This window comes from Gekko japonicus, unplaced genomic scaffold, assembly GCF_001447785.1.
Source record: "Gekko japonicus isolate JY-2015 unplaced genomic scaffold, Gekko_japonicus_V1.1 scaffold534, whole genome shotgun sequence".
NCBI classification, from domain to species: Eukaryota; Metazoa; Chordata; class Lepidosauria; order Squamata; family Gekkonidae; genus Gekko; species Gekko japonicus.
In genome coordinates this window covers 583249-608249 of record NW_015172021.1, presented here as the reverse complement: position 1 = coordinate 608249, position 25001 = coordinate 583249, and the positions used below count along the sequence as shown (strand labels likewise).

Genomic DNA, 25001 nt, shown 5'->3' with positions numbered 1-25001 from the left:
TGAACCATTGGCATGAAGGGGCATCCTTCGAATGCCAGGCTGTGCTTTGGAGGCAGACGGCCAAATATCTCCAAGGTCCAGCATAGCAAAAGGGAAGAAGTCCTTCCCCTCGTCTGCTGCTTTCTGTGCCATCCTCAAAGAAGCCTTCCAAATCCTCTTCTTTCACAACCAGCCTTACACCCAGCAACTTTTGACGTTATGAGAACACCAAGCAGCCAGACGTTTAGACTGACACCATCAACTGCATTCCCCCAGCAATGTTTCCTCTAAACTGTGGAGTTGTGTGAGCAAAAATTCTACTTTGTGAGTTACTGGCATTAAAGTTGTGAGTGAGCGATTTGGCTGCTGCATAAATGAGTTTGCTCTGGAGCCATCCTTCCTGAGCTAAGACAAAAATGTGTGATCCGGAGGCAAAAAAACTGTGAGCTGGCTCACATTAACTCAGCTTAGAGGGAACACTGTCCCCCAGGCCCCCGCCCAATTTCCTCCAAGCAACTCAGGATCATGTCCTTCTTTTCGAATACCCGTGGGTTAGGCTAGGCTGTGAGAGGCTGTATGACTGGCCACAGTTCAGCCAGCAAGCTTCTCAGCTGAGTAGGAGACTGAACATGGGTCACCACAGCACCAGATCAATACTTTAACTCCATCACCACCACACTGGCTTTTGGGGCCATCTGGCACCGATCTCTGCTTTACTACTGAACGCCAGAGATATAGAAAAGAATGCTGCAAATGCAGCAGCACCTTTGGAAATCTGAAATAAGAAAACTGGTTGCAACAGCTGATTGACGTTAGCTGCCTTCCTCTAGCGTAAGCCAGGGAATGGGCAATAGCTAGTACTGAAACGCTAGGAAGCACTTCTCTCAAAATGTGCTTCCAGTCGTTCAAAAGTCAGCACAGCATGGCGGTTAAAGTGCTGCACTAGGATTTGGGAGACCCAGCTCTGAACCCCCAGTCTGCTGTGATGGCTCACAAGAGGGATATGGGGCCAGTCACACACTCTCTGCCTGTTCTACCGCACAGGGTCGTTGTGAGGCTAACATGGAGGAGAGGAGAATGACGTAAGCTGCTTTGGATCCCCACAGGGGTATAAATGAAGTGATTAAATTAAGGGCTGCCATCCTTTTGGGTTATTGATCTACCAACTGCTATACACTCAGTGTGATACATAAAATAAAAAGACTTTAAAATGTACTACTTTTTTGTCTTTCGGGGTGGGGTAGGCTACGTTTTATGTTACTGCGACTACACTCTCCCTTTCACCCGCCATGAAACCTGAGCACCAGAGACGCTTCACAGAATGCTTCTGGAATGGTGCCCAGGATCCACATTACCTCACAACTTGCCACAGGGGGTTGTTTTTCGTTCTCCCTATTTTGGGTAACTGAGAAAAAAGAAATCTCCAGGCTCCCCAGATGAAAACTCATCCCAAACCTGGGGGTGGGGGTGGGTGGGGTGGTTTATTATCACAACTGGAGGTGGCACGATGGTTGTCAAGGCGCTCTGACTGAGTCATGAATACATCCCGACGGTGCGTGACGCTGACAGGAAGGAATATTGATAGTCAATAATTGCAGGCTTTTAGGCCCAACAAAGCAGCGCTTCCCTCTTTTCATAAATTATCTGATGACATCTATCTTAAAAATTGCCATGCCAGGGCTGACCCAGCCCGACTCCACTGACTTTCCATCGAGTGCCATCTCCACTCAAGATTTATCGTTTCACTTACATACAGGATGGTGAAACGTGGCTCACCATGGCTTACCTCCCTCCCGGACCACCCCCAATACGGCAACTGTGGTATGCGTCTGACACAGAGGAAGAACAGACGGCCCTCTCCAGAGCGAAGCAATGAAAGGCCAACGTTTGACAACAGGGCAAAATCTGTAATACTCACCGGATCTTCCTTCCCTTGCTGGCCTTTCGGTCCACCTTCTTTCGGATTTTGCTCCGCAATTTCTGAATAGCCAGCCACTGCCTAGGAAAACCAGAAAGATGTAGCAAGGATTATTATGGAGTTTTCTTCCGGTTTTCTTTTGAAAAAAGGCAACTCCCAAAATTGTTTCCAATGTGACTCCAAGCAATCAAAGTCTAACACAAGTCGGAAAAAGTTCAGCACAACAAAAAGTTCCCTGGGCAGGGGGCTCTGACCAACGGCTTCCGTGCCCTGCCTCCAATGGCGGCTGAAAGTGGACAGATCCAGCCCTGCCCCAGATAGCCCAGGCAAGCCTGATCTCAGAAGCTCAGAAGGACCGACCCCGGCAAGCATTTGGACTGGGAGGCAGAGGCAGGTGTGGGAGCTGGCATCGAGGAAAGAGACTGTGCTGTGATGCGGGAGCTCCCTCTGCCACAAACTCACTCAGTGGCCTTAGGCAACCCACGTTCCCTCAGTCTCCCCAGCAGAAATATGGGCACAGTAGTACTGGCCTACTTTATAGGGCTGCTCTAAAGATTATGACAAAATTACCCATGTAATGTGCTTTGAGAAGGCTGTATAAATGCTAACTGTTGTTACAGTCAGCACAGGGAACACGCACAGTTAAGTAAACGTGAGGACTGCCCCTCAATTGTGGCACTCTCCCGAAGACGTGTCAACTCCCAAGTTCAAGCGACACATTCAGTGAAGTCACAGCGTACAGCCCTTCCCAGATTGTACCACTGCATGCTGAACGGGGGTGGGGTGGGGAGGGGAGGGTATCACACATTTAAACCCTACTCCTTGCTCAAAATTATCCACTCACAGAAAATTAGGACAAAAGTCTTCACCTTGCCATGCTAATTATCTAGGGCAAGGGTCCCCAATTTGGTGTAGTGGTTAAGTGCGTGGACTCTAATCTGGGAGAACCCGGTTTGATTCCCCACTCCTCCACTTGCAGCTGCTGGATGACCTTCGGCAAGCCATAGTTCTGGCAGAGCTGTTCTTGAAAGAGCAGTTCTGGAAAAAGCTCTCTCAGCCCCACCGACCTCACAGGGTGTCTGTTGAGGGGAGGGGAGTAAAAAAGGATAGATGTACAGTAAGCCACTATGTTTAAGTCTGGACTGAAGGCCTGGGAGAGGAGCTAGTATCTCTCCGCTGCAACAGGTCGCATTCTGCTTCACAGTCACATGGAACATAACAAAATGACAGACTTTAAGCGACACAAGAGCTTATTTTGTGCTTGCCAAAAGTGCAATGTAGTGCTATGGGGCAAATGCTTATTTCTTTCTCCGATGCTGTGCTTAGAGGGGGGGTGAAACCTAAAATTACAAGAAAGAAAAAAACATTTCCAAAATCCTGTTTAACAAACGGTATACATTTAAACAGCCACTGGCTATATAATTTGGAAGCACATAAAAACAGAGCGGTGGGGACGGGACCAAACCAAATAAAGGGGGGGGGATGTGAACAGGCTGCTATGAAGCAATCTGATGCGTTATGAAAAGGCTCAGGGGTGCTGGCGAAATCGTTTTTTGCCCTTGTTAAAAATACAGCCTAGTAAGGTTTTTTAAGTATGCCTTGCCAGGTTTATTTGGTGGTATGTCTGGAACATTATGGAAACCTCCTCTTGCTATAATTTAAGCAGGACGCAGGCCCCCCCACCCCCAAACCGCACTTAAGCGGTGGTTACATTGTACATTTATCTGACTTCACAATAAAATAGATTACGGTAATTAAGATTATATTAAGATTGTAGTAATTGGATTTTGAGATTTCCCCCCCGATGCAGGGTTCTGCGTTGAGTAAATCAGGTATAGGCGATGCCACTTTCAGGCTTAAAAATAAAAATGTTTATAACTAGCAGCAGGGACTTTCCCTCCCCACCTTGCCTCTCAGCACATCTTTGGCGCATACAGATCTGGTGCAATAAAAAAGCCAGTCCAAAACTACCTCCTCACCACCTCAGCCAGCCCAGACCAGTGCTGACAAGGAAGAGAGGTCCACAGAACATCCAAACACTTGTCTAGAAGAGTATGAATACTAGGATCCAAACCCAAGGCATTACTATTCCCTGCACTGCGTTTCTGCCCTCACAAGAGCCACCCGGGCGGCTAACAATTTAAAATAACCATGATAAAATCACACTTCAAAACCATTAAAACCAACCCCCCGACACACGTCATTAAAATAAATTAAAAGCAAGAGTTAAAATACATACAGTGGGCGCTTTCAGGCATGCTAAATAATGCTGTTTCAATCCACTTCAGGCCATTTGCAAGTGGATTCTGCCATTTCACATAGTAAAATCCAGCTGCAAGGTACTTTGAAAGTGGACTGGAAGTGATTTAGTGTGTGTGTGAAAGCACATCAAAACAGCAATTAAAACATCCGCCAAGGAGGAGGGATCACTGAGGGAAAGCCACACAAACCAAAAAAGTCTTCATCTGCTGGCAGAAGAGGGCAACAGAAGGGGAAAGATGAATCTTCCAGGGGAAGGGGGAGTTCCACAGCTTTGGTGCCACGACTCAGAAGAAGTGCGTGGACTCTAATCTGCGAGAACCGGGTTTGATACCCCACTCCTCCACACACAGCTGCTGGATGACCTTGGGCAAGTCATAGTCATGTCAGAGTTGTTCTCACAGGGACAGTTCTCGAGAGAGCTCTCTCAGCCCCGCCTACCTCACAGGGTGTCTGTTGTGGGGAGGGGAAGGGAAAGGAGATCGTTAGCTGCTCTGAGACTCCGAGTGAAGGGCAAGGGATATAAATCCAATATCTTCTCTTCTTCCTCTTCATCTTCTTCTTCTCTCCTGGGTTGCCACCTGCCTAACCTCAGATGGCAGCGGCCCTGAAGAAGGGCCTCCGTAGATAACTGTAGTGGTTGGGCGAGTTTATAAGGACGCAAAGTCACTGGGCTGAATTCACACAACCAGTGTTTCCAAGATTCATGTATTTATGACTAACTCATGGCTGCCAAGTGGGGGCGGGTATACCCCCGCTTCGAAGGCCTGATTTCCGCTTCCGCGGAATCGGATCCCGGGGGGAACTCCGCCCCCCCCCGAAGCACAGCTTGGCCACGCCTTCAATGTGATCGAAGTCGTGTGTCACTTCCGGTGACGTGCTGGCGGCGCGCGAGCGCTTTGCGCGCGCACACGTCAAAGAACAGCTCCCGGAGCCCGGCAAGGCTCCCCCGCCGGTAAGAACATTTCACTTGGCAACCCTACTCATGACCAGGGGTGGGAGTGGGGAGTTAAATTTCCTACCTGAAGTACTTTTATCTACCCTACCAAGTATTAAATCAGGGTGGAGGCAGGATGTCTGACCAGAACTCCACTCATAAGGAAAAAGAGGTCCCCCAAAGTAGTGAGGGAGTAGTGGAGGTGGTGGTGGAGGGAGGGGGGAAGAGGAAGAGGGGGAGGAGGAAGGGGAAGAGGAGGAAGGAGAAGAGGAGAGAGAGGAGGAAGAAGAATTGGTTTTATGCCCTTCCCTTCACTACCCAAAGGAGTCTCGGAGTGGCGTACAATCTCCTTCCCTTCCCCTCCCCACAACAGATACCCCACCATGAGGTAGGCAGGGCTGAGAGAGCTCTGAGAGGACTGGCCCAAAGTCACCCAGCTGGCTGCATGTGGAGGAGTGAGGAATCAAACCCAGTTCTCCAGATTAAGAGTCCACCACTCTTAACCACGACACCACAGCTGGCAAGTCGCACACAGACCAATGAGTCTTCCCTACCTGCCTGGGATGGCAAAAATCAGAGGACGTGTTGAGCCAGCCTCAGTCTGGAAGTTTCGTGACAACCCTAGTTTGATTTGGAAGCCCAAACAACGGCTCGTTTTGGGATGAGATCTCAGGCATTCTTTCCCCTTCCAACCATATCACCAAAAATTGTCTTTAAAAAACAATACTTTTTTTTTTAGCATCATCAGTATTAAAAAATTGCTAAAGAAAACTGGTGGGACAAAACAGGAAAAGATTGATATTCTCGCACTTCCCAGCACCACCACACCACGAGCTACACCTGGCTCCTACAATACTGGGCCTTGGAAGACACTAAATCCCATTTTTTTTGTTCTGAAAGGTCTTTTTAAAAAGTAATTCCAACCCTGATTTTAAACTGTGTTTTTTTTTAAACCTCTTGTCCTTGCACTACGTAATTACAATAGTAAAATCAAGGTGCAATCTGTCTCCAGCAGTTCTCAGACATCTAGAACCTCAGGTAGGTTGAGAGCTGGGTGCAGTTCTCAAACCACCTTTGCTCATTTTATAGGGCTGCTAAGCAATCCTCAGACTGGATTGTTCTTCCACCCTCCGTTGAGGTTTGGGGGATTCTAAGAAGTCCCCTCAACTCCCCCCCCCGATTTTAGGATTTTTCTGGGAGCCTGTGAGGGTTCCCCAGGTTTGCAAACAGATGTCCCCTCTCTGCACATGGCCCTATTGTGTGGATTTTTTGATTCACACTCTGTGACCTTTGTTCAGGATTAGACACACACACACACACGTTGACTTCTTGTGAAGTACAAACTCTCCAACTCCCCAGAGCACCACATAGAGGGCAGAATGGCCATCTGAGAATACATAAATTGCTCACCCACAAATTACACTAAGCGAAACCCTGGTGTACTGCTCACCTTCCCATTGCTACTTGATCATTTGGGTCCAAGGAGCTGGTTTTACGCTCAATAAGTTCACGGAGAAGCTAGAAATAAGAAAAGAGGAAGCCATATTTTTAAAAAGCAAGTATTTAAAGTTCTATGGATGCTGAAAACACAGACAACTTCAGCTCCTAAAGCCATAAACATTTATTAATACCAAGCGACTTACATAAACCTTTTTTTAGCAAGCACACATTAAAAGCAATATAGACACCCTATAAACACGTGTTTATGACGCACTGTATGCTTCTATAGGGCAGGAAATCATGAGTGGACCCTTTGTACATCAGACAGGGCCACACGTGGAAGAATGTAGGCCAGGGCCAACTGTTTTTGGATACTGAACCAAATAGGACAAGATCTGTTCACAACTTACATTTTAACTTCCTGCAGGTATTCAGGGACCAAAAGCCAACTCTCCCACCTGTCCGTTTAGACAGTGGCCTACCCGAAGAAGGGTCTGTCCTTTTGCTTACACAATCATACACCTTCCATACCACCCCCAGTTAAAAAAAAAAAGCAAATACTGAAATCTGCTCCCAACAGGGCAAAGCAGCAATGCCCAAAGTGATTGCCATTAGAAAACAAGAAGACCTGCAAGTCTACTGACAGAGCACCTGCTTTACACCCAGAAGACACCCAGCATCTCAGGTCAAATAATCTTGGGCAGCAAACAGTGGGGAAAAGACCCTTCTCTAACCAAGACCTGGACAGCCATCGCCAGTCACATTAGACGATGCTTTACCAGGTGGAATGGTGGTCTGATTCAATACAAGACAAGTTTACATAAAAGCCTGGATGTACACAAATGAGCGAACTTGTGAGGAACTGGGCTGTGGCTCTGAGTGCAGAAGGTCCCAGGGCCAGTCAGTGTAAAAGACCCTGACCTGGGTCTCTGAAGCTTCACTGCTAATCCAAGTAGAGAATACTGACCTTGACGGACCAAGGTATAAAGTGGCTTCATAGGTTCTCACACATACACATGCTTTGGATTTATAGCCCTACTGCTGGTTTTTATTACCGAGGTTCAATGTTGCACTGACAGCTAACCTGAGCTTTGAAAGGGCAAGGGACATCCACAGATTAGCCTCTCGCACAGGAAGGCTTCGTGGAGCTCCTAAGGAGTGGGGAAGAGGAGAGAGGAAGCCAGGAAGCGCTTAGGAGTGCACCACGGAACGCCATTAAGGAGACTTATCGTACTACAGTTAATTCCGGACGAATCAATGAGCGCCGCAGCTTTCCCTTCATCATTTTATGATTAGCCTAATCCACCCTCTCTGTATCAGCCCAAAATCTTTAAAAGGTCAGGCAGAAAACACGGGAGAAAGGCAGAGGAGGTGTTCATCTCTGAGCAGTTAACGACCTTAAACCAAACAAAGCAGGGTTGGCGTCTGGAGTAGCAAGTGCCGGCCAGTGGTTCGATGCCATCCGCCGATCCATCTGGGCATCTGGTGGAAGCTGCAGGCACCTGTGACTAGAAGGGGCCCTGGAGAGGGCCAGGATGATCAGCTCACACCAGGCCGCCACCCTTGCTCAGGGTCATAAACACACAGCACCCAAAGAGAGCGAGGTCGCAGCCCTCACAAACAGGGCACTAGACTCAGAGACACAAAGGCACTGCTGGCTCACGCACCCCTTCTCCCTGCTCTCATTCGCCATCCTCCGCGCTGAGTGGAGTTGGGCCAGTCACACACTCTGCCTGACCTACCTCACAGGGCTGTTGTGAGGATAAAACAGAGGAGAGAAGAAGGCAGGAAGCCGTTTTGCGTCTCCACTGGGGAGAAAGCTGGGGTGTATAAATGTATTTTACCTCTCTCAGTATGCCCCCGGAAGAGCGAGCGCTATGCTTGGTAAGTAAGAATCTCCTGGTGGTCCCCGGCCCAAGGGAAATCCGGCGGCCCTCAACCAGGGCCACGCCTTTTTCGGCCCTGGCCCCCACCGGGTGGAGCTCTCTGCCGGAGAACACCCATGCCCAGCAGGATTTGTAAGGCAGAGATGTCCCACCAGGCATTCGGTTGAGGACAGTGATGGTGCAGTATGTGGTCTGGCACTTTCATACCCTCCATTCTCCACGCCCCCCCCTCCCCCCGGAGGTTTGTGGGAGCTGAATTTTCTTCAGCCATCATGGACCTGCATTGTTTTATTTGTTGATATATGTCTTATGTGTTTTATTGTTGGTTTTAACTTAATTTATTTATCGAGATTACAGCCCTTGCACTCTGGGAAGAAGCTACCAACAACAACGCTGTCGTCTCATTTGGGGAAAAAATGCAGGCCAGGAAGGTCTGAGTGTCACTCGGTGTCACTGAAGGGCTCTTGGTGACTTTACAATGGAGTTAAGTTCAACCACCAGAAATGTAAGTGGGTAGGTTTACCCTCTGTAGTGGTAAGAGGCGGTGGTACTTTGTCCCGGAACAAACTCCCTCCCCTTTTCAATTCCATCCTGAAAAACCCAGTTCCACAAATACATTGGCAGTACTTTTCCCAGCACCCTCTGCTATTGAAACGTAAGTTCTTATTTATTCATTCATTTCATTGATACCCCACCTTCCTGCCCAACAGGGACGCCAAGCGGCTTATAGTCATTCTCCTCTCATCCATTTTACCCTCACCCTGTGAGGTGTGCAAGACTGAGCGTGCACAGCCAGCCCAAGGTCACCCGGTATGTTTCCCTGGCAGAGTGGAGATTCAAACCTGGGTCTCCCACATCCTAGCCCAACACTCTAACTACGACACCACACTGGTTCTCGTGCGTAGAGATGTGAAGGCCCAGGAAAAAAGCAGAAAAATTCGGGGGGGTTCAAATATTTTCCAAATAATTTCAGATTGATCTAATTTCTGTGCACTGAGGACAAGCAAGTCCTAGGTTACAAACTGAACTCTCCAATGCAAGAACAAGATGCATTTCTTCCTTTAGGAGGTGCGATTGTCAGAAGAAAATAAAAAAGTTTCAGTTTTGTTTTTGCATGTGGGTGGGTATTCTGTTTGTAATAATTGTTTGGATACACTATATTTTTAATATGCTAGTTGTGATAATTTCATGCCAAGTAAAAATGTCCATAGTCATATTTTATGTTCCTAAAGTAACGGAATGACTTTCAATCTAGAAAAGACAAAAGAAATGCTAATGTGGCATTTTTTTCCATTTTTCCGAAAATTTCCTTTTCCAAAAAAACCTGGGGAAAAAACGGGGTTTTTTCCGAGCTTCAAAATTTCCGGAAATTTTACATCTCTACTCATGCGTGAACTGGACCCTTGGATACTGTCCCGGGGTACGAGAGGAGGGCACAGGATACAGCACCCTTGCTAAAGCCACACAGACCTGGGTCTGGCGGGGGAGAGGAAGAGGAGGAGGAGCTTGGATTTATACCCCGCCCTTCACTACCCAAAGGAGTCTCAGAGCGGCTTACCATCCCTTTCCCTCCTCTCCCCACAACAGGCACCCTGTAAGGTAGGCGGGGCTGAGAGAGCTCTTTCGAAAACTGCTCTTGAGAGAACAGCCCTGAGAGAACTTGTGACTGACCAAAGGTCACACCAGCAGCTGCATGTGGAGAAGTGGGGAACCAAACGCGGTTCTCCCAGATTAGAGTCCATGCTCCTAATCCACTACACCAAACGCATTGGAACTCCTAGGCATGCTACCTAGAATGGAAACCAAGCTGGGTGAGAAACCAAAATCTAAGCTTTTTTTTTTTTTTTAAACAAGTCTAGTTCTTCTGGCGGAAGAAAGTTTTTCCATGGTGGAAGAATCGCAGGAACTAAAGGAAAGTTATTTCAAAAATAAATAAATGGTACTTATTCAGTCATGCACTGATGGCGCTAAAAAACCACACAAACCTCACAGAGATGAGGAAGAGGAGGAGATCAGATTTATACCCCGCCCTTCACTACCCGAAGGAGTCTCAGAGCGGATTACCATCCCTTCCCCTCCTCTCCCTATAACAGACACCCTGTGAGGTAGGTGGGGCTGAGAAAGCTCTTTCGAGGACTGCCCTGACAGAACTTGTGACTGACCCAAGGTCACACCAGCAGCTGCATGTGGAGGAGTGGGGAATCAAACCCTGTTCTCCCAGATTAGAGTCCGCGCTCCTAACCACTACACCGAACTGGAAGCATTTTCTATTTCCAGAAAGGGTCTCCCCTGTTCACAGGCAAGCCATCCTCAACTTCTGGTCTTGCCGTCTAGGAGGCAGGACTTCCAGGGCACTGGCCAAGAAGGCTTAGAAGCTCATAATCTCTATTTTTTTAAAAAAAAAATTAAAGCAAGCACTGAATGGAAGCAAAAGTTTAGAATTAGGTTGCTGGAACAAAAAAAAAATCTCGAAAAAAATCAAGAGGGAACAAAAATCAGCACAACACAAACCTCTACAGCCTAATAATACGCAAGCCACATTAAAGGGTACCACTTTGGTTGGGCTGTCTTTATCAAAACAGATATTTAAAAGATATTTTAAAAAGAAAAACGAATACACATTGTCTCTCCCTCGCAAACTCTTTTGCACTGAAACCACTTGAAAACAAAAACAAAGAAAGGCAATTAAAATGCCCCCTGTGATGTTTTCTTCATTTGCTGATTCTCTCCCCCCACCCCCCAAATTATTATTACTGCAGCAATTATGTTCAGAGCCGTTAAGGGCCAGACAGGCCGTTGCTTTGTTCTTGCAGGGACTGGGGGGTGGGAGAGAGAGAGAGAGAGAATAGAAAACGCAGCAAGCGCTTCTCTCCGTCCTGTTTATCTGATTGATTCCCCAACATCTTCTTGGCACACAATCTATCAGTTTATCTCTCCCACTTCATCACAGTCACTCCTGGCAGCTAAATACAAGATCCAAATCCAGCCTTACGCCGACAGACGACACAGTAAACCTGTGTAACTCCAACACTGCTCTGTAAACACCTGCCCTTAAGGGCTCAGCGGGGAGGGGAGGAAAGAGGGCTGCGTGTCTCCCATGCAATATCGCAGAGTGCAGGAAGAGAGATCAGGAGAGGCCGTCTGAAGAGGCGCCTGCGGTTTGACCCTATTCTGCACCAACTGCTGGGTAACTGGCTCCCTTCTCAGCTGTGCTCATGCCGGAGGAGCTGCACAAGAAGCTCCAAGAAGCCTGCTGTGACCTCACTGGGCAATGCACATCAGTGCAGGGAGAGCCCTGCTGGATCAGGCCAATGGCCCATCCAGTCCAGCAGTCTCTTTCCCACGGTGGCTAAATAAAACTCGCAGGAGCACAGAGACCAAAACCTCCCCTGGTTCTACCCACCCAGCGACTCAGAGGTACAGTGCCCCTGAACACATAGCCTTTTTGGCTGAGAACTACTGGTGGACCAAGCCTCCACGATCTTGTTCTGAACGCTTGTTAAAGTAATCCCAGCTAGGGACCTTCATGGCATCCACTCACTGAGTAAGATGGTGCTTCCTTTTGTCTGCCCTGAATCTGCTGCCCATCAGCTCTGTGTGTATGGGGGGGGGGGATTCTGCGATTTTATCAAGTATTTGGCTACTCAAGTCTACCTTTACATCCACAAGGACTAGACATTTTTTTAAAAGATGGTGAACCCTGTATACCAAATCATGCCTCGTTAAAAGGTAAAGGTAAGGGTTTCCCTTGCTCGAAAGCCATTCGAATCTGACTCTAGGGGGCGGTGCTCATCTCTGTTTCCAAGCCGAAGAGCCAGCGCTGTCCGAAGACATTGCCGTGGTCATGTGCCCAGCATGACTAAACGCCAAGGCTCACGGAACACTGTTACCTTCCCACCGAAGTGGTACCTATTTATCTACTTGCAATTTCTTGCTTTTGAACTGCTAGGCTGGCAGGAGCTGGGGCCAGAGACGGGAGCTCACTCCGCCATACGGCACTTGGGTCTCGAACTGCCGAGCTACAGACCTTCCGGTCTGCAACTCAGCGTCTTAACCTTGCTTAGAGAACTGGAAATACACAAGTTCTTCGGCAGGGTCTGCTTCAGCATAACAACTCTGAATTCTTAGCAACACATCCATGATCTTTCTTGTGCAGCTACAACCAAGTTTGATCCCACAGGTCTACAGGACAAGTTATGGTTTAGAATTCAAATGCTCCTTGTTATGTATTTTAACATGGGTGCAGTTTAGCAAGACACGGACGGGTCTTTCAGACTTGTGCAATCTCTCCCCTCCCTGGTTACTTCCTCTACAGCTGAATCAGCGGTCTGCAGCCACCACTCCTGTCTGGCGGATCACAACTCCACACCCTGGTTTGCCTCCAGTATCAAAGTAACTGGCAGGGATCAGCAAGGGGGGAGAGGGAAGCCATGATCACATCACCAACCCTGAGCCACGGAAACATAAATACACCTTGATGCCCCCCAAGGCACTGGGTCTCAGCTTGCTATTTTGTTGTTTGGCCAAACCACATGGGTGGTTTTGAGGTCCTGGCACCATCCAAAAATTCAGCTCTCTCACTGCCAATGTTCCCTCTAAGCTGAGTTAGTGTGGGCTAGCTCACAGCCTTTTCGCCTCTGGCTCACACATTTTTGTCATAGCTCAGAAAGGATGGCTCCAGAGCAAACTAACTTACACAGCAGCCAAATCGCTCGCTCACACCTTTAATGCCAGTAGCTCAGAAAGTAGAATTTTTGCTTGCAAGACTCCACAGCTTAGAGGGAGCACTGCTCACTGCTAATGCCTAACTGCTAGTCAGGAGTTAACAGGAGTTCTGACTGACCTCAAACCTTCATTGTGGACAAGGGGGATCCAATAGATATTGTTTACCTTGACTTCCAGAAAGCTTTTGATAAAGTTCCTCATCAAAGGCTCCTAAGTAAGCCCAAAAATCATGGGATAAAAGGACAAGTCCTTTTATGGATCAAAAACTGGCTAATGAATAGAAAACAGAGAGTGAGTATAAATGGGCAGTTCTCTCAGTGGAGGGGGGTAAGCAGTGGGGTACCGCAGGGATCAGTACTTGGTCCACTGCTTTTTAACTTGTTCATTAATGATTTGGAGTTGGGAGTAAGCAGTGAAGTGGCTAAATTTGCGGATGATACGAAGTTGTTCAGGGTGGTGAAAACCAGTGAGGATTGTGAGGCACTCCAAAGGGATCTGTCAAAGATGGGCAAGTGGGCGTCAACATGGCAAATGGGGTTCAATGTGGCCAAGTGCAAGGTGATGCACATTGGAGCCAAAAATCCTAAATATAAATACACGTTGATGGGGTCTGAACTGGCAGAGACTGATCAAGAGAGAGATCTTGGAGTTGTAGTAGATAACTCACTGAAAATGTCGAGACAGTGTGTGACTGCAATAAAGAAGGCCAATGCTATGCTGGGGATTATTAGGAAGGGTATTGTAAACAGATCAGCCAATATCATAATGCCCCTATATAAATCAATGGTGCGACCTCATCTGGAATACTGTGTGCAATTCTGGTCACCACACCTTAAAAAGGATATTATAGCTTTGGAAAAAGTGCAGAAAAGAGCAACTCGAATGATAAAAGGGTTGGAACACTTTCCCTATGAGGAAAGGTTAAGGCGCTTAGGGCTCTTTAGCTTGGAGAAACGACGACTGAGGGGTGACATGATTGAGGTTTATAAGATTATGCATGGGAAAGAGCAGGTAGAGAAAGAGGTACTTTTCTCCCTTTCTCACAATACAAGAACCCGTGGGCACTCCATGAAATTGCTGAGCGGTCGGGTTAGAACGGATAAAAGGAAGTACTTCTTCACCCAAAGAGTGATTAACACTTGGAATTCACTGCCACAGGAAGTGGTGGCAGCTACAAGCATGGACGGCTTCAAAAGGGAATTAGATAAGCATATGGAGCAGAGGTCCATCAGTGGCTATTAGCCACAAGGTATAGATAGGGGCTCTGGGGCAAGTGATGCTCTGTCTTCTTGGTGCTTGGGGGGGTCAACAGTGGGAGGGCTTCTAATGTCCTGGCCCCACTGGTGGACCTCCTGATGGCACTGGTATTTCTGGCCACTGTGTGATACAGAGTGTTGGACTGGATGGGCCTTTGGCCTGATCCAACACTGGCATCTCTTATGTTCTTATTAGGACCTGGCAGGACATTCCAAATGCTGGCAAAGGACCCTCCCCAGGCCTGTAGCCAGGATTTTGTGGTTTGCTGGGTAAAATTATTTTCTGGTGGGGCTGCCATTGTTTGCCATGGTCTCAAGTGGTGCACCTTCCCATCTTGGGGGGTCCCCAGTTTCAAACCCTGCCCCCCCCAATACTTGCGGCAGATTCCCTTCTCCCCCCCCCCCCGCCCCAGCCCATGCCGGATCCACCCCACCCTCCCCCGTTTCCCTTCCTGGATCACCACAACACTTGTCTCCAAGGCAGAACAGCTGCTCTTCCCGCTGCCTTGCTAAGCCCCACCCACCCACCGTTTGCAAGGCACGTCCCGGGTGGAGGAGGGAGGTGATGGGGGCAAGGTGAGGAGGCTCCAGAATGGCTCCGGCGCCGGGGCTCAGCCAGGCAGCAGCATCCAGCCCAGTCCACTTTGGCTGATTTTTGTATTTCAAAAAAACAACTTTGGACATTTCAACTGGCCACTTTTTAACTATTTGGGGTCAGCAGCCCTTGGGAGACATGAGGGTTTGCACTCTGGAAAACGGCTATGAGCCATCAGAGTCCAGGAGAGAGAGTGGAATCTGAAAGGAGTGAATAAACAAAGAAAATGATCCAAGATGAATGCTCAGCGCAGGAAGGACACCAGGTATCGTCAGCCCGAGGACGTCTGGGACTCTCCAGTCTGCTTGGCCAGGGCAAAGTGTGGGAGTGTGCACCTTTTAAAAAACATTTTAAAATGTTTTTTTAAAAAATATATATATATTAAAAATCATTTTAAGAAGGAAATCTTGTGGGGCTGGCCCTTTAAGGAAGGGGGTGGAGCCCTACAATCCCACCCTGGCTACTGGCCTGATCCCCCCCCCTCCTGCTCTCACCTCGCCGGCCAGCGGGAAAAATGGCAAGGGACAGAAATGGCGTCTGTGAAAAAAGTGGACTTGACGTCGGCTGACGGTCTAGAAACTCTATGGTACTACTGCAGAGACTCTGACATGGATAGCCCAGGCTAGCCGATTCTCGTCAGATCTCAGAAGCAAAGCCAGGTCAGCCCTGGTTAGTATTCAGTCTGGGGTTGCTATGCAGAGGCAGACAATGGCAAGCCACCTCTGCTCGCCTCTTGCCTTGAAAACCCTTCGGGGCCACCGTAGGTTGGCTGCGAGCCGACGGCCCTTTCCACCACCAAAATCATCGGGAATCGACTGATGCACGGTCACCGCACTGTCACATCCTAGTTTTTGCCTGGACATGATGCTGGCACATAGCCCAACATCATTTCCACCCTTTGCCCTACCCCTGAAGCTACCTACAATCCTACCTACAACCCTACAACCACCTGGCATCCCTAAGCAGTGGGACTCCCCCAAAACTGAAATTAAGTGTTAAGATACATAAATTAAAAATCATCATTATATCCAAATGTTACAATTTGTAAAGAGATTTGTAAAAGGCCAACATTCTAAAGTCATGCTGGCGAACATTACGGTTACAACCAAAGCAAACCTGGCGAAGGACCAACTAACCCCACCTGCCTGGCTGCCTCTGAGCCTTTTGGGACTGAGAGAGCCAGTTTGGTGTAGTGGTTAATTGCGCGGACTCTAATCTGGGAGAACCGGGTTTGATTTCCTCCACTTGCACCTTCTGGGTGACCTTTGGCAAGCCATAGTTCTGGCACAGCTGTTCTTGAAAAAGAGCAGTTTCTGTCAGAGCTCTCTCAGCCCCACCTGCCTCACAGGGTGTCTGTTGTGGGGAGGGGAAGGGAAAGGATTTTGTAAGCCCCTCTGAGACTCCTTTGGGTAGTGAAGGGCGAGGTATGAATCCAATCTCTTCTTCTTTTCTTCCTGAGGCCCCCCCCCCCCCCTGGCCCTTCCTCATCCACGGCCTTCCAGTCGCTCTCCTCCCAGCCAGCGGCACCCCAGGGGCAAGCAAAGTCCCGCAGTGCAGGATGACTGATAAAACTCATTTACCAAAGAAAGTTGCAATTTGTTTTGTTTGTTTGTTATTCCAGCATCAGGCTTTTTTGGGGGGTGGGGGGGGAGCAGAAGGAAGGAGAGAGAAAGAAAAAAGCCCGTACCTCTCCCTCCCTCCCTGCAGTTGTAATATTTCATTAGGATCAGCAATCCCAACTAAAATTTATTAGTCAAAACAGAACAACTCCAGTCGGACCCCCACCTATTCCATTAGGAGTGACAGATGGCGTTTCCTGGTGCCTAATTATTAAGTAGGAAGCGCAAGTAAATCACATCGGCGCTAAGCCCTGATGTGTGAAGACTGAGATGCAGCACAAGCCACCGCGGCAACAGAGTCACGACACTGGAGTACACCGCCACTGGGGAAGTGCCCCCCACCTATCGAAATAGTGCTACGTGACATGCACTGACGGCTGTTCCAAATATCACTTTGTTTGTGCCACGTGGCATGGCTCATTGGCACAAGTCATCTGCGGCCATTTGTTGAAGAAGACAGCTCTTTCTAGGTGCTATTGGCTTGTTATGAACAGACTGGAATGTGCATGTGTTTCAGAGGGAGTGTGCAGGGAACTGCACATCTGAAAGCTCCTCACACTGTGTGTGTGTGTGTGTGTGTGTGTGTGTGTAAAGTGACACTCCTAGCTTGTCAGAGTGAGTGTGCAGGGAACTGCACATTTGAAAGCTCACACTCGTGTGTGTGTGTGTGTGTGTGTGTGTGAAGCGACACTCCTAGCTTGTCAGGGAGAAAGCAAAGTTATACCCTTTTCCCCACGGACTGCCAACTGGGAATCCAGACCCAAATGGCAAGTTATATCCTACAGATCCTTCTCGACAGAAAAGAGGTCCCCAACATGGTGCCCGCTGAGACCTATGCTGGTGCCCAACAAGTGTTAATAGAAAATGGGTGGGGCTTTGCCCAGTAAGGCTTCTGATTGGCCACTGGAATTCTGTTGCCTGTGCCAATCAAATGTTGCTGCGTCACTGTGTAACTGAAGGTAAGCTGTGGCAGCCATTTTGTGACTAAGCACTCTCCTGCAGCAGCCATTTTGTGGCGGAGCCCACTACACTGTGTCAGAATTCCAAAGGTGCCTGCAGGCTCAAAAAAGGTTGGGGACCCCTGAGATGGAGGCACCTTCCTATCACGGAAGGAGTCTTCTGATACCAGAAGGAAGGGCCTCTGCTATAGAAATGGATCTGAAGAAACCACCTCAGGATCTTCAAATCCCCTACCCCCGAGCCTGTTGTGGTCTGTAGGGCTCTGCTGGAGCAGCTGGAAGGAGTGAGGGAAAACAGGTCGGAAGGGGCATTCTTCTCCGTCTCCTGATGCATCCGGGCATTTATTTAATTCAATTTTTGTCCTGCCCTTCCTCCAGAGAGCACTTGGTCTCCCTCAATTTTACTGACTATTTCCACACAGGCCATAAAGGTCCAGTCCCGAGGATTCCGGGAAGTGGATCTTCCCCCCTGGTTCCTCAGAGCATTGTAGTGCATTTCTGCACCTCTGGGGTTTCCTCAGCTTTCCTCCGTTCTTCCCCTAACCTGCTTTGCTATGAAGTTTTGGGAAAGACTGCAGCAGTGACTGGGGTGGCTGCCACATGTGAGGGGGAGGAGGAGTTCATATTCTCCCAGTCCCACTCAACCGACAGTCCTTTTCCCGCCCCGGGGGGGGGGGGGGGTCTTTTCCTTCAAACTGGCAACAGAATAATAGTATGTATGTGTATTGTGTTCTCTACATTCCCAACTTTATTTTTAAAGGAGATCTCTAGCCTCTTCACTGCAGAGATAGGCCTTTCCCCTTATACCTCGGCAATGAAAGGAGCTAGCTAGAAACTTTTAAAAGAAAATCAAAGCTTGGAATCCAGAAAACAGGATAATCAGATTACTATAATGTCATCATAATGTAACAATATTCAATTGCCATTTTTTTCTCGAAAATGAAAAAGGTCCAGTGGTGCACCGGGGGGGGGGCGGGGGGGGCAAATGTGGGGAAGCCAGCCACTTGGAATGTTTGCAGCCACAGTGGCAATGGGGAAACCACAGACGTATGTCCCAGTGCAGAAAATATCCTCCTTGCAACCTCCCTGTGACGTAGATTAGGCTGAGAGCAGGTAACAGGCCTAAGCTCTGGAACTCTCTTGCCAGGGAGAGTCGTCTGTCCCCTTCGGTTGCCCCCTCCTGCCAGCAGCTGAAGCCTTTTTTTGTTTCATTTGGCATTCCCTCAGTGACCCCTCCATCCCGACTCATGTTTTAATTGCTGTTGGTTATCTCTTTGTATGAATTTTTAACTCTGTTTTTAATTTGTTTTAATGATGTGTGCTAGGGGAGGCTGATTTTAATGGCTTTAAAATGTGATTTAATCACGGATGTTTTAAAATGTTAGCTGTCTTGGTGGCTCTTGTGAGGGAAGAAAGGCAGGATATAAATTCTGTGAATAAATACATAAATAATAATCCCACTCAGCGGGCTTCATGGCAGAATGGGGATCTTAACGCAGCTTTCCCAGATCCTAGTCCTGGGTTTTAATAATAATAACTACACCAAGGTGGCACTCCAATTTAAAAGGCACAGTTATCTGCCTTCGGGCTGGAACTCAGAAACCCTACTCATCTGTTTTGTTACTTAAGTCTATCTCTACCCCACCTCGAGCAGATTTTGGGAAGGTGGCAAACAGAAATGGGGGAAAATATATTTTTTAAAAAATTAAATGATAGGACTTAAAATAATTCATGAAACTAAACAATAGCACAAACTTAGGCAACATCAGTACGACTGTGCTCATGCACATGACAGAGCAGCCATCAATAAAAACAGCAGTGTACAAACAATTACAGGATCAAAGCAGCTTACAGAAAACAAGTACAGCGGGAGAAAGAGACGAGGCCTGTCAAACGCTGGCAGGGTAGGATAAAAATCCAGATAATGCCCTGGCAGAATAAAAAGGGTTGAGACCAGTGTTCCCTCTAAGCTGAGTTAGTGTGGGTTAGCTCACGGCTTTTTAGCCTCCAGCTCACACATTTTTGTCTTAGCTCAGGAAGGAGGGCTCCAGAGCAAATTAACTGATGTCGTGGTCAAATCACTCGCCCACAACTTTAATGCCAGGAGCTCACAAAGTAGAACTTTTGCTCACAGGAGGACTCCACAGCTTAGAGGGAGCACTGGTTGAGACGTGCTTAGAAATCAATGAAGTACTGCATTTCCTTGACGTGCTAGCCTTCTGCATGCAGGAAGTCATAAATGGGAGGTCTCCAAAAACCTTGATCACAAACTCAGTTTGCCGTGTAGTGGACAGAGCGGGCAGGCCTGGCACCAAGCCCCTGCTTGCCTGTGAAGTGCTGCAGATGACCTTGGCCATGGCTGGGTGGCAGAGCATCTGCTTGGTCCCCTGAAAGTCCCAGGTTCAAGACCCAGCATCTCAGGTTGACACGATCAGGTGGTAAGGGATATGAAAGACCTCCACCTGAGACCCTGGAGAGCCACTTCCAGTTGGAGTAGACGAGACTGGTCGTGATGGACCACGGGTCTGATTCAGCGTAAGGCAGCTTCGTGTGTTCGTGTGACCTTAAACCTGTCACACTCTCAATGTAATCTATGTCACAGGGTTGGTGTGAGACCAAAGTAGAGAAGACGAGTCATGTGCGCTGCCCCAAGTCAATCCATCGAGGGGGAGGAGGAGGAGGAGAAGAGGAGATTGGATTTATACCCCACCCTTCACTCAAAGTCTCAGAGGGGCTTGCAATCTCCTTCCCCTTCCCCTCCCCATAACAGAGACCGTGTGGGGTAGGTAGGGCTGAGAGAGCTGTGTTGAGAATTGCTCGTGAGAGAACAGCTCTGAGAGAACTTGTGACTGACTCAAGGTCACACCAGCAACTGCATGTGGAGGAGTGGGGAATCAAACCTGGTTCTCCCAGATTAGAGCCCACGCTCCTAAGCACTGCACCAAACTGGCTCTCTCACAGTCTAAAGGCATCAAGCTGCAGCACAAAGATTGTGCTTCTTATCACATGCGTAAGAGAGTTCTGAGATCTGGACTGGGAGGCTGATTGGGGGAGCAGCCCCCACTTGTAGCAAGGCTGGGGCGAGGACGGATGGCCTTTGGGGAATTCAGGCTCTGCTGTTTTGCAAACACCTCAGTATTGATCCTCAGCTCTTGGCGGGAGGAGTCAGAGACAGATATAAATCTTACTTCTGAGCAGTGACCCATAAGGAACTCTGTTACAGACAAGGCCAAGTCTTCTTGTTAACGGAGAAAAGTATCACATTTTCTCTGTAACTCATTAGGAGACCCACCCCCCTCCAAACCTAGCTTTAAAACATGCTATTAACCATCTACTCAGCCATTCCAAAGACACATGCCTGGGATAAGATTATCGTATTGTCATTAACCTAAGGGGGACAGTCGGAGGCATTGCCTGCTTCCGCGAAAGAAACTCTAAACGCATCTAATGAGAGCCACGAGATCAACTGTCCATATTAATCGCTCACCAGTTTAATTAAGGTAAACCGGCATGTCAGAAAAAAAACAACCCTGCCCTGCTCGCCCCCTCATTCGTCACCACCGCTGACTTGTAAATTCCCTGGATTGGTCCCTGCTCTGCTATACGATGCATTACCAAAGGAAAATTTGCGCAACATTGCAGCTGCTCTCTTTACAACTCATATGTACTCCTCTTCATCTACTTACAATCGAGACTGTAACAAAAACTTCAGGGGCCTAAGGAATGAAAAACGCAAGTCATAGACACTGGGTCACGCCAGGGACACAATCTAGTGTAGCGGGCACCTAAAAGCCTCCAGCCAGACACAAACACAGCTAACAGGCCTTAGAAGCTCTGCATATTGGTTTTATTCATTAAATCTATATATCTAATAGCCAAGTTGCCCCCGTGAGTGCGGATCCCTAAATCAGCGCTCCGGGGGCACTTGGGGGGGAGGGGGAGGTTTGTGCACACGTGGGCCAGTCCCCACGTGTGCACAAAAATCCAAAAAGTTGAAAAAAAATTCGGGGGGATGTTTAAATCCCCCTGAAAGTACCAGAGCATCCCCTGCGCATGCGCAGGGAACGCTCTGTAGCTGGCCCTGCTGCCGCCGCCTCCTTGGAGCCAGCCGGGCAGGCAGGCGGGCGGGGGAGGACCGGCCTCGCCGCCGCCACGCCCGGCAAAGGGGGGGGAAGGACCGGCCTCTCCGCCGCCACTGCCTCGGAGCCGGGCGGCCGGGGGGAGGACCGGCCTCGCCGCCACCGCTGCCGCCGAGCCCAGCAAAGGGGGGGGAAGGACCGGCCTCTCCGCCGCTGCCTCCGCCTCAGAGCCGGGGGGGGAGGACCGGCCTCGCCGCCGCCGCCACCTCCTCGGGGAGATTGAGCGGGGGGGATGGAGGAGACGGAGCTCTTCTCCCCCCCCCGCGAGTATCGCGGGTCCCCCTCTTGTTCATTTCTAACCTTTCTTCCATCCTAGAACTCAGGGTGGTATTTCCACGAGGTTCTTAAAGAGGTCACTTGTTGTCAGACTCCTGGAGAAATCAGTTCCCAACAACAGTCATTCAGAAGAATAGAAAGTTTACTGAGACATTGATATGATCCAGACTCTTAACATTTCTGTGTTAGAACTGGGGAAAAGCGCGCGAAGCAAGCAATTATACCTAGATCAACAGGACCCTAATGGCCAAGGGCCAATCACACCTCAGCTAGAGGCCCACTGAAATAACGGCCCATAGTTCTGAGAGGAAAGATGATGCCAGGCTGGACTGGGGCTCAAGGTTATGTGTCTGGGCCGAATGAGTATAACAAGAAACAACAGTGAAGCGGCAAAAAGCAAAGTAGACATTCTTCTCACTCCCCTACATCCCCATGGCAACCAAGCCCCGAGGAAGCAGGCGAAGTTGACACCCGTTCAGGAAATGACCAAACCAGGCCCTTTTGTCAAGGTCGTCACATCCAGTGTACTGAGCCGTAAGACTCTCCATGGGCTCAGAGTGTAGCCTAAGAGCCACTGATAGACATATCTGTCATCATGGGCACCTTTAATGTTTGATGGGGGGGGCATGGCTCAGTGACAGCACACCTGTTTTGAATGTAAAGGGTTCTAGGCCTAATCTGGCACTTCCAGTTGAAGGGTCTTGGGTGTCAGGAAAGAGCCTTCTTACCTGAGACTCTGAAGCGCCTCTGCCAATTGGAACAGACAATAATGAGCTGGACGGACCAATGGTCAGAACCAAAGCAAGACAGCTTTCACCCACGCAACTGGGTCTTTTCAATGAGAAGAGGCCGCACGTTCTGCCTGGAAGAGGTCCCGGGCTCAATTCTTGGCAACGCTGGGTAAAGGATCTTCAGTAACATGTCTCGGAAGAGTGCCTTTTCTGCCTGATGCTCTACAGCAGGGATTCCGAACCTTTTTGAGCCTGCAGGCGCCTCTGGAATTCTGACAAGGTGTGGTGGACACGGCCACAAAATGGCTGCCACGAAACGGCTTTTGCAGGAGGCGTGGCCAGCTACGAAACTATGGTCACACAGAGAAGATCCTTGTGCTGTGGTGGCAGCTGCTGCTAAAGCAACACTCTCAAAAATCTGTACAGCCAATCAAATCTCCCACAGCCAATCAGAAGCCTTGCTGGGCAAAAGCCCCACTGGGCCCCACCCAATTCCTAGAAACACTTGGCGGGTGCCAGGAAAGATGCTGGCAGGTGCCCGGGTGTCCAGGACATCTGCTCTTTCAGCACCCTTCACCCGATTCGAAAAGGATCTAAGTTAGCGGGCACCACGGTGCCTCGCAGCAGCAAATTCTGCTACGTTAACTGTGCCACTGTGAACCCTCTGGTTGCTTCCTGTCCGGAGCCCACCAATGATCAACGTCACTGCATCTCTCCCACACACGCACACAAGATCCAGTTTGAGCAATGAATGAAAAACACCACTACTAGCCCCTCTCCTTATGGTGGTGGAAAGCACCATCAAATTGCACCTGGAAAGAGGTGGTTTGCCGCTGCCTGCCTCCGTGTAGTGACCCAGGATTTCTTTGGTGGTCTCCCATCCAAATACTAACCTGGGCCTGGCCTGCTTAGCTCCCGAGAGCTGACAGGATCAGGCTAGCCTGGACCATCCAGGTCAGCATCTCTGTGTATTACCATAGAGTTTTTAGAGCATCAGCTGAAGCCAAGTCCAGTTTTTCCCCGGACGTGATGGTGGCTCATATCCCGACGTAATTTCTGTCCCTTGCGGTTTCTCCAGCTGGCCGGAGAGGCAAGGGAAGGTGGGAGTCCCCATGCCAGGGGACTGCCCCCACTTAGCTTCCGAGAGCTGACCGGATCAGGTCAGGGCCCTCTCCTCACAGAGACCAGAATGATGTACAGCTCCACCCCCCACCCCCGGTTGTTTGTATCCATCCAGACAGACAAAGAGTTCTGGTAGAACTCAAAAGCCTGCATGCTGTTAAAATGCATTGAAAATATCCACATGTACTAATTATAAAGAAAATTGTTATAAGATGATGTATAGGTGGTACATGACACCAAAGAAAATTGCAAATATGAATACGAACATGTCAAGTAAGTGTTGGAAATGTAAAAAAAAGGAAGGTTCATTTTATCATATGTGGTGGACGTGTGACAAAGCTAGGGCTTTTTGGACTCAAATCCATCTGGAGGTAGAAAAGATCTTAAAATGTTTATTTAAAAAGGAACCGGAATTGTTTCTTTTGGGTTTAAAAATGGAGGAAGTTAATGCAGAAAAAAGAACTTTGATGTGGTACATGGTGACAACAGCTAGACTTGCTTATGCACAAGGTTGGAACAGGAAGCTATACCGGGAACTGACGACTGGATTAAGAAATTGTTATTTGCAGTAGAGATGGACAAAATAACAAGGAAACTGAACAATAGAGACGCAGAGGATTTTTTTTAAAGACTGAAAAGATCTAAAAGACTACTTGGAAAAATATGGAGATGTAAAAGATACCTTATTTAGTTTTGATAATTATTAAAAATAGAACCATATTGAGAGTATTGAAAATGAAGATAGAGGGAGTAGACATAAGAGTTGCCTAATGAAATATAAGAAGTTTGAAAAACAACATTGAACTGGGACTATGAACGCAGGAGATCGAAGCACTGTGGGAAGCCATATATAAGGGAGAGAAATGGGAGGGGCATATAACGGGGGGGGGATGATGAAAGTATTAACTGTTGATGGTTATATCCTAAATAAAAACTATGATACCAAAAAAAAAAGCCTGCATGCTGTTCTGTGCCAATTTTGGTAGGTCCTGGCAAAAGGGACTGCCTGGCTTGTGTTCTGGGGGTTTGCCTAGAGATGTGAAGGCCTGGAAAAAAAACTCCAAAGCTTGCAGCCGCCGGGCCTTGCCGGCCTTCCCCCCTCGGCTCTAAAGTGAGGCCCGCGGCTTTGCGGCGCCGGGGCCCGCCCCCCCCCCCCCCCC

General features: G+C 48.7%; 1 protein-coding gene across 1 annotated transcript in view; it reads right to left on the bottom strand.

The window, feature by feature from the left end:
- Nucleotides 1–25001, bottom strand: part of AATF (apoptosis antagonizing transcription factor) — a 154044-nt gene that overhangs the window by 36125 nt on the left and 92918 nt on the right. Inside the window, exons 9-10 of the mRNA XM_015420509.1 lie at nt 6544–6611; nt 1898–1978 (exon numbers count right to left, since the gene is read on the bottom strand). Coding sequence (XP_015275995.1) covers nt 1898–1978; nt 6544–6611 — 149 coding nt within the window. The remainder of the gene's footprint in view (nt 1–1897; nt 1979–6543; nt 6612–25001) is intronic.